At 35.2% G+C, this 9,665-nt stretch overlaps 2 protein-coding genes across 3 annotated transcripts; both read right to left on the reverse strand.

Moving 5' to 3' along the window:
* Window positions 1-1,102: 1,102 nt before the first annotated feature.
* On the reverse strand, window positions 1,103-2,524 carry LOC113278359. The gene is made up of 2 exons (XM_026527220.1): window positions 1,890-2,524; window positions 1,103-1,771 (listed from the first exon to the last, which is right to left on the reverse strand). Exons 1-2 carry the CDS (start codon window positions 2,100-2,102, stop codon window positions 1,406-1,408), a joined length of 579 nt encoding a protein of 192 aa, XP_026383005.1. The 5' UTR covers window positions 2,103-2,524; the 3' UTR covers window positions 1,103-1,405.
* A 4,402-nt stretch (window positions 2,525-6,926) lies between these two features.
* On the reverse strand, window positions 6,927-9,421 carry LOC113278360 (vesicle transport protein GOT1-like). Of its 2 annotated transcripts, none has more exons than XM_026527222.1 (7): window positions 9,138-9,421; window positions 8,894-8,956; window positions 8,152-8,243; window positions 7,976-8,056; window positions 7,585-7,682; window positions 7,420-7,495; window positions 6,927-7,295 (listed from the first exon to the last, which is right to left on the reverse strand). In XM_026527222.1, the coding sequence occupies exons 2-7, from the start codon at window positions 8,919-8,921 to the stop codon at window positions 7,263-7,265; spliced, it is 408 nt and encodes a 135-aa protein (XP_026383007.1). In that variant the 5' UTR covers window positions 8,922-8,956; window positions 9,138-9,421; the 3' UTR covers window positions 6,927-7,262. The 2 variants fall into 2 exon arrangements, with proteins under 2 accessions (XP_026383007.1, XP_026383006.1); XM_026527221.1 differs by having other exon boundaries at window positions 8,894-8,965; window positions 9,138-9,420.
* Window positions 9,422-9,665: the final 244 nt, after the last annotated feature.

Here is a 9,665-nt window from a genome sequence, read left to right on the forward strand (position 1 = left end):
GGTTCGTTGGATTGGGTCTAATCCAAGAAGATTTCAGGCGTGAACTATACTTGCCAGTTGATTCAAAACTAACGGGCCTTCAGATTCAACCCAGTACATGATCACTCTTTCCTTTCTGTGTCTGAGAGTTTTCCAAATTAGGAAGGAAAGTACCTTAAACTCAACGTATTCTAGCTTCCCCATTATGTTCATCAATAGCAGAGCCAATGGGGGCAGTTTCCCCACTAGCGAACTGACTCCCAAAGTCCAATAAAAACTGAACTTGTCCTTTTCACATCGGAAGTGAATATACATCACATTTGACTTGTTGTGTATTTGGCCCCTTCTAATATGTAGGCCGGTTCCACCACTGGTGCATGAGCCACAAACTGATACGAACCGACACAAATGTCTTAAATACAAACGTTGCAGCACTCTGGTGCGTGATCAATCTCGCACTTAGGACGTCACACTACAGACTCTCATTTGTTACTGGAATCACCATATACATAAATTGGAATTTCAAAATAAGACTTTTCTCTTGAACCAACTAGACAATATTTCGAATGTGATGTATATTCACTCAAGCTGTACTTATGTGGGGTTGTAGTTGAACCACATTTTCCTACTAATGATTTCTCTATTTCGTCATATCCTTTGCCAGATTAGTTAAGAAGACAAGCAGGATGGTTTAGTTGGGCTGTGTTTAATTTTCCAATTTGGAATTAAATTTGTTGTTATAAGGGCCTTGAAATTTAAGATTATTCAAGTCGGCCAACCATGGCGTCAGTAGTTGTCATTTCTCAGTTAGACACTTCCTGAGTTCTGATCTGAATCTCATTCAATGGTCTGAGTAATAAAAGAGCTACTACAACCAAACATTCTTGAATGCCCCATACTCATCTCGAGTGTTTCGCTGGATACACTAGGGTCTGTGCGAACATGTTGCACAATATTGCAATATGTGGCAAGGAAATTCCAGGGGAAGGTTGTGTAAAGGTGAATATTACAAAGAGACGGGCACAGGCTCCAAAATAAGAAATGGTTGAAATTCCAGAAAAGATGTAGTATGACGCAAACACGACGACTAGTACTGTACTTTTATAGTTGCAACAACATCCATGGTGGTTATAACTCCAAATGCGTAAAGCTGGTGAGAATGTACTGGACAAAATAGATATTACAACGTACCTAGTACACATAGAAATCTAACTCAACTATATACACATCACAGTAATCAATATCCCCATACCAGAAGATGTTGCTTCAACAAGACAAGATACTAAACATAGAATTATTATACTAATTGCATTTAACATATAAAAATATATGTACAAACATAGCAAAGAGACATCCAAATATGGTTAAATTCTGATCCTAATTATGAGTAAAATTTTATTCTTCTCCATACTAACTGATCAAACTACTAGTGCAGAAGACTAAGTGTATGCAGGGACTTGGCGACTTTCCGAGGAGGGCTTTGATAATAATGATTTTTGGGAATAGAATTAACAAACTTGCAATTAGGACAAGAAGGGAAGGATTTTGAAACCATAACAAGAAGATTGCATTTCAGGCAACCCATAGCAACCATATTACTAATTGAAGAACTTTTTGTACTTAAATCCTCTAAAACTTCAGAGCTTTTGCTGCTTCTTGCATCATCATCGTCAGAATTTGAGAGGCTAAGCTCCAAATCTAGCTTTTGATGTTTATGCTGCCAATTATCATTATTGCAGCTTTTCTTCTTCATCATTATTGGGTTTTTACTCAAATTATACCTTCTTCCAAACTACAAACCAAAAAGACAAAAACTACAAAAAATCAAAACCCATAAAATAAAAGATAAGATTATGAAAAGGTAATCTAAGAAAACCGTAAATCATCAAAGAGTGACTGAGTGAGATTACCTGGAGATCATGGAAATCTGAAAGGTAGTTTTGTTTCGGTTGAAGTTCAGGAGTATTGCTCATCATTGTGGCAAAGACAGAAGACTCAGTAGTTGAGCTAATGGTGCTGTTATCGTCGTTGTTCGGTTGATACTTTCTCTTCTTAGAAAGACTCTCATCTGATTCTGAAAAAGTGCTACTGTTACCCAAAGAAAGCTCAGGATAATGATCCATCCAATCCTCAGAACAAACAAACAAACAAACAAAAAGTTCTCTGCCCTTCCAAGAATTCTTCCAAGTACTCTTCAAATTTTGGTTGAAGATCAAAAACAGAGAAGAGAGTAGAAACCCAATTAAGGAAATTACGTTACCGAGAGAGAGAGAAAGAGAAAAAGATGAAAACCACCAAAGAGAGAGTAAGTGAATTTATACTTCAAAGCATTCATTCATGCAGATGGGAGTGTTAACATAAATGAGATATCATAAATGAGTTTCATCAAACCCACGTTAAAAGTTAGGAGCCAAACCAAGAAATTCATTAATGGTATGGGCAAGTAGATATATATCACCATTTAATGCTTTCAAAGAATATAAGACTGACTTTAATTATCTAACCAGAATCCAAGCACCAGTGATCCGTCCATATATCTTATTGTACACACAATACAAACATTGTTACAGTGTACAGGATTATCAGACAAGTCAACAACTTATTCCTATCCCTAAAACTTTACCTAGTCAATCATGGCCAAGCAGGTTTCGGTTCGTTCACCTATACAAGATTTTTATGTGTGGCTCCTATTATTTTGGGTGGAATTTTATGCTTGAAATTTTGTCTACTTCTTGAGATGCAGTAGGACTTAACAGTCAATTGAAGATGGCCCAGGTTTAACTCTTTTCCTAATAATGGTAGTTGTGTGGTGGCTCACGTAAGTTGGAAATTATATACTTTTCGGCTAAGGTTGAAATGTTTAACCGGGGAAAACTTGTATGATGCAAATTTCGTTTAGCTTTTAACCTGTTAGGGAATAACTGTGATATAAATCACCCTTTCATTTTCTGTCTCTATTAGTGTCCTGTTCAAATGCATTAATAATCAAAGATTGGTACGGTGTTCTACAAATTAAAATGGTTCTGTATCATAAATATCTTTCGTTAAGCAGAGCCTAATTAGTTGAGAGCAAAATGCATGAGTTCTGGTTTCAGAATCTACATGCAGTCAAACGAAAATAGTTTGAATTATTTTTGCCTCATTAAGAAAGTTCTTTCTTCCTCAGCCTCTGTGCATTTCACCCTAAAACATTATGACCATTACATCCTAATTCAATAACACAAAGATCAAGATAATTAATTCACTAAGCGGGAAATACGAATATTGAGTCATCCCATTATTCGCATAGATTCATAGGACATTAATTTTTAATGTTATAGTACTAATTGTTCAACAAATATGTCATTAAAACCTCCTAGAGATGAACCACAAGTGAAGCTATCCAGGTAAGGTCAAGGTCAGATTGGCTAACCCCAGATACCATCTGTTGTTATTAAAAATCTAAAACAGAGAAGAGTAAATATAAATACTATATCTACATTTTTCAAATTCGACCAAGTACGGATACCTCATAAATTTACACTACTAACTTGTAGGGGAAGCATTCAAAAACTTGGCCCAAATCTCTTAATTTTCTACATCTAATTAATGATGTACTTTTGTCTAATATGTTTTGGTTGAAAATTTAATGCAGTGTTATTGACATAACAACCAATCAAAAATCTGTTTACATCTATATTTAATGTGGTGTTATTGATAGTTATAGTAAACCATAATTTTGGTCTCTCTGCACTGGATTTCGTACACAAAATTAGAAAAGGTGAAGAGCAAGATTCGATTCTTTCAAATTTTTCTTACTCATCTGAGTCCTCACTTATAAGGGAAAAGATGTTTCCAATATATGCTTTTTATCTGACTCGGTGTCTCTTGAATCAGATACTTAGCCTCAACTTAAACTAAAGTTAGAAGTTCTGGTCTCCTAAAACAAATGAAGGGTCTGAAATCTGACTCAATCCCTAGTTAGATTCAGTCATTGACTCAGCAAAGTACAAATGTCACCTAAAGTTGTAAAGGCTATATATATAGGGCTCTTAAACACCTCCAACAACACCCATAAATTGGCGTTTCCTGAAAAATCTGAGCCCATTTAATGCTAAATTTTAAATGTTTACTTCTTCAATGTCCACACTGCAGAGAACTCTGTTGCTTCAGTAAACCAAAATCTAACACAAATTTCTCTTCTTCTATAACTCATGCATGGCTCCTCTAATTTGACAGTACAAACAAACACAAATCATGGTGCACCTTTCAATATTTTATTAGCTCAAGGAAAATTCAAATTTTGTTTCAATCTTCCTAAGGATCATCTATGCGAAAAATAAATCTAATTTCAAATGTGTCGCTTAAAGAAAAATAACTTACCATCAGAACCACCCCCAATAATCATCCATCATTCATCATCACCAATACATACAGATAAATTAGGTGTAAGGATGTATACAATTTATCTGTAAATACATACAGATAAATTAGGTGTAAGGATGTATGATAGATTCAAATCTTAAATTTATAGCATATGTCAGGTAATCAAGAAGCCATTAAAGCCCCTAAATGCTGCAGAGTACATGTTATATATGAATGATATCAACCGCTGTTAGACAGAAACACTTATGTAGCAGTTCCAGCATTTAGAGCATGAGGTAGTTAACACCAGTGCATCAATAAAAAATATATATATATAAATTCAAATATTCATAGTGAGATACAAATTCTAGATTTACAATATATCATCAAATCTATTCTGTATTTAAGAAAGTATGATATGATATTTTGACAAAATGTAATAGAAGAGTTAAGTGTTGTTTGTAATATCACGCATAAGTTTGTTCATGAATGCCAAGTCTTGTCATAATGCCAATTGCAAGATGCAACAATTATAAGGTTGAGTACTCTATTCATCCTCCTTTACTATTCACAACAGCTGATTACCTTATTAACCGACATTATGAATATCTTGAGTAACAAATCAACTGCAAGAAAGAGATTTGTCACATTAATCGGGACCAGAACAGTTTTATGATTATGACTTCATAATTTCGAAAGGCATAGCTTGGCGGCTTATACACCCATGGGCTACCATTCTTTAAACTTTTAAACCATATAGTTTGCCGTCAATATCGTCAAAATGTTGAAATATGCAGAAAACAATGATTTTCCTAATAACTTGACCCAAGGCAATAGAAAGAAATATGGATTGAGCAAAATGAAACAAAATCAACTAATGTGATGAACCCCTTTACATTTAAATCTATTAAACACAAAATCAACTAGAGTTTTGTAGAACTAAAGCTACAACTTTCGCAAAATACTAGATATCTGAGTCCACCACACAATACAATCATAAGAAGAAGAGGAAAGAAAAACAGCCTTGTTCCGACCCATCGGAAAACCTTATCATCAACTGAATATATATAACTGTACAACTAACAAGTAAAGCCAACTTTTTGCATACTTTTTGTGTCATACGCATGGACGTCAAACAGTGTCACACTCGTGGGCAATTCTTCGAGTACATGTACACAATTATGTTAGACATTGTATGTAAATCTTGTGTGTACCTCAAGATGATTGAGTCTGTGAATTACTGTTTAAAAAATAAACAGGTATTATGGTGCCCGCTAAGATTGTTTTTCAGAAATTGCTGGTATGGTCACTAACAGAGATGTAACAGGAAAAAAAAAACGGTCTGACAGTAGCAGTCGGAACATTATACTGTTATGGCGGCCTTATAAAACATTGGTTCCACGTATCATAAAATCACCATGTCAGTGTTTTCCATGTATATTTCATCTAACGTGCATGTGTGGTCGTGTTAGTTTTCCAGCTTTATCTAACACTCTGTGTATCATAGTTATTACGGTTATGAGTTATGACTTGTTTACTTAGTTATGAATTTACCTGATTCTACTATGGTGAAGGAAGAGAACTACAATTTACCAGACTTTGATTAAATAGCTGCCAACCTTTAACCACACTCGCAGCTCTTGAGTAATACGGCAGTTTGTTTTGCTTTTGTATAAAACTAATCAAAACAGGCAACAAATACGAGTTTCCGTTTTGATCCAAATAGCGTACAAGACATGCTGGTAACAAGTACAACAAATACGAGGTATATATGTTAGAACTTGTTCTTAACCCTACACATGATATTAAGCCATAGATTCAGAGAATGATAACATGTAAAGGTATTCTAGTCCCTTTCTAGGGGGCATGAGCTCATTTGCTAAGGAGGATAGAACCACTGCATTTTTCTGCCAAAATGTTATAAAACTCCTGGGTAGTTGAAGATGAATCAAGAGCTGAATTTTGGTCTGACGATTTCTTAAGAATGTATCTTACTAAGACTCACATCAATCAACAATTGCATTAACTTGGTTGGACTTTTCAGATTTTCAGTTACCAATATTATTATTTTTTTACTCTGAGAATCACCGAGGCGAGGAGATTGGACTCACTACAAGACATCCCTTGCATGATCTCCAGGTTTACCCCACAAATTACCACTTCTGATGTAATTTCACAGAACACGACGTCTATATTCCTATTGCAGGTACTGTAAATTGTTACCTGTGTCAGGGCCACACGCTTGGTCATGCTAAATATTCTCATGAAGGTCCTCGAACCATTTTTTTCTGAACTTGTGTTGATCCTGCACATGAAGAATCAGTATTATAAAGATTTAGCTAATTTGATTCTATTCATGAACTATGTGATGAATCTCAGATACTTAGTGATGTATGCATACCAGATTCATGCCGTATACCAGTATTCAATTCGTTATGACTAGTCTCCATATATTACAGCTTTCCTGAGAACACACTGATAATCCACAACAAAAGAGTTGAACTTCTAGTTGATGTACTAGATTCACCGTGCTCACATGTCAAAAGCAACTCTGCAATGTGTCAAACTACTAACACTTTTATAGATTAACAATGTGGTACGGGTATCAGAAGAGCAGACAAATTATAAACTGCTGGCTTGGTGTCACTTTTCAGAAAAACAACATTCACACACACTTAAATATTAAACTGTTTGCTCCACATGCAAATCTCAAGTATCCACGTGTTTACAATAGTGGTCAGCATGCAAAAACAGAAACATACATGTGGCTACAGGACAATTGCTTTCATTTGACATAAAGCTCAAATTGAGATTTAAGAAATGCATGAGGTAAGCTTAATCTCTTATACGGCTTCAAGCGGTTGTTTATGAAGTTAGGCAGTTCACGGTTAAGAAACCTTGGCATCGCAAACCATGAGGTTCAATAATTTGAGTAGTTTCTAACCAAAGCTTCTTCTCAAGCGATCAAGCAGCTGCAAAATTAAATAGAAGCAGTGTAAAACAGCTGGTGATAATCAATTCTTATGATTTTCAAAATAATGCCAAGAAAAACAGAAATCATCTCTATGACTCTAACAGGGAAAGCAAAACTTATACCAGAAAAGGATATTGCAGAAACCACCCCACAACAGGAATGTTATAGAGGAAAGCCTTCACAGAAGGCCAAAAACCACTGCGAGAAAAGGTAATTACAGCAGTCAAAACTATGAAGTGCTAGAAGTTGAATGTAATCCACTTTGGAGTTTGAGACTAATGCCTGACCTGAATAGAACGATAACACCATATATTTCAATAATGATACCAGCTATCGGCCAACGAACAAAAATTAAAAAGAGCCCAACAATAAATGGCAAAGAACCCTGTACAAAAGTAAACAATTTCAACTCCAACTGATTGTACGGTTTAGACTTCACATAAGTATATCATGATCTTCACAAAGTCGGGACATAAAACTTCATGAGCTTCTTTTGGTGTTGTAAGTTACATATATCTATGAAATGTAGCAAATGCTTTATGAAGTTCTTAGCAAACTGAGCACATTATTTCTATACCAGCAATGAGAACTAAGTTCAAATTCTAACCACTTATGTTGGGATTTTTTCAGATAAAGCACGAGCAATAGTAACTAGCAAATGGAACTTCCTGAAGGTACCTTGTAGTTCTGTCTGTTTGTAAAGAGTTTCAAGGTAGACTTCACCCCGAGTAAAAGAACTACTCCAGATAAAAAAAATAGCTGCAACAAAATGTTAAAAAGGAAGCTGTTAACTAATATAGAACAGCTTAAAAAATAAATCAAATAAACATTGAAAGAAGTTTATGAAGATGTACATTTCCCAAAGCAATCAAACCCCTGTCAAAGAAAAGGAGTACACCTAGAAATGTGAAGGCGATACCAAAACCAACAAGGCCAATCCCGATCTCTGCATTTTGGAGAAACATTTTGAGTATTACAACAAATTTGAAAGAGACTTTGAGGAAACACCAATATAAGAGTAAAAAAAACAGATAACCGAACAATGCAACACAGAACACAGCTAGTTTCAGTATGAAACCACATTAACCAACGAACTAGAACATTGTCAAGATTTGTCAAATCAAAATTATCAGTTTGTTGACTTATGTACATCAAAATAGAAAACTGTGTTTGACTTCTGAACACCTCATCTACCGTTCTAAGTTCATGTAAAAATTTTGTCCATTCCAAATCTGCTACAATGAGCCTTTATCTGAACTGTAACATCTGACGTCTACGTTTTATTTCAACTATACAAGATTTCCATATCGTTGGCAAAATGCACAAGAAATCAAGTTGCTAACTGGAAATATTTTGATTACTATGGAAGTAAGCATTGCCCGGACACATACAAGTTTTATCAAATACATAGTATACACTTCAGTTTTCAAAAGTAGTAACCACATAAAGTTAATCACGGCTAAAATTACGAGGTTGAGACATTCAAAATAGCTAAAGAGAGACGCACGAATATGATCAAAAACCTATTGTAGGCTTATACTTAATATACAGAAAATTATTAAGTAATTCAAGTTTATAGGGAAGAGATGGTCTTACTTTTCTGCTCACTTAGTTCGTATGCCATCTTTCTTTCTGATTCTTCACTTCCCCCGCCGAAAGCTGAAAAAACTGAAATTAGGTCAAGTTAATGTGAGATTATAAATAAAAAAACAGACAACATCATATAAATGTTCCATAAGATCGGAATCAACTTGATCTGGATTGGGGGATTCGAGAAATGTCTTCACCACTAAATTTCAGAATAATGAATCAACGAAGAGATTGCGCACAGAAAACTGACCTTTGGGATTCAGAATTAAGGGTTTGATCAGCTTCTCAAGCGTTTCTAGGGTTTTCTGAAACTGTTGGAGAATGGAAGTTTTGAATCTCACCTTTGAGTTGCATAAAGAGAACCGGATTCTGGTACCGATGTGGACTAAACTTCAATTTTGATTTTTGAGCATGAAAAGATGGTCAATGTGGTTTGACTATCGGTCTATATATTTAAGCCAGAATTCTTATGCGTCTCCTTTGTGATCGACATATCGACAACCAGCAGAGCCGATCAAAGAATATAGACTCCACTCTGGAAGGATTTTTTTTTTTTCCTTTTTTTTCTTTTTCTTTTGGAAACAACTCTAGAAGTATTTGATCAAGGCTCTTTGTGTGAAGGCTCTCGAGCATCCAATATTCAACTACATGCCACGTCATTTTTATTCATCACCCAACCCACATCATTCAATATGGTGATTCAATATTCTCAAAGAAAGTGTCAAACTATGAGACGATGAGCGACCAACCGTTGGGCGTCAGTTACGGAGCGGTAAAT

The sequence above is a fragment of the Papaver somniferum genome, chromosome 5, assembly GCF_003573695.1.
Source record: "Papaver somniferum cultivar HN1 chromosome 5, ASM357369v1, whole genome shotgun sequence".
Taxonomy (NCBI): domain Eukaryota; kingdom Viridiplantae; phylum Streptophyta; class Magnoliopsida; order Ranunculales; family Papaveraceae; genus Papaver; species Papaver somniferum.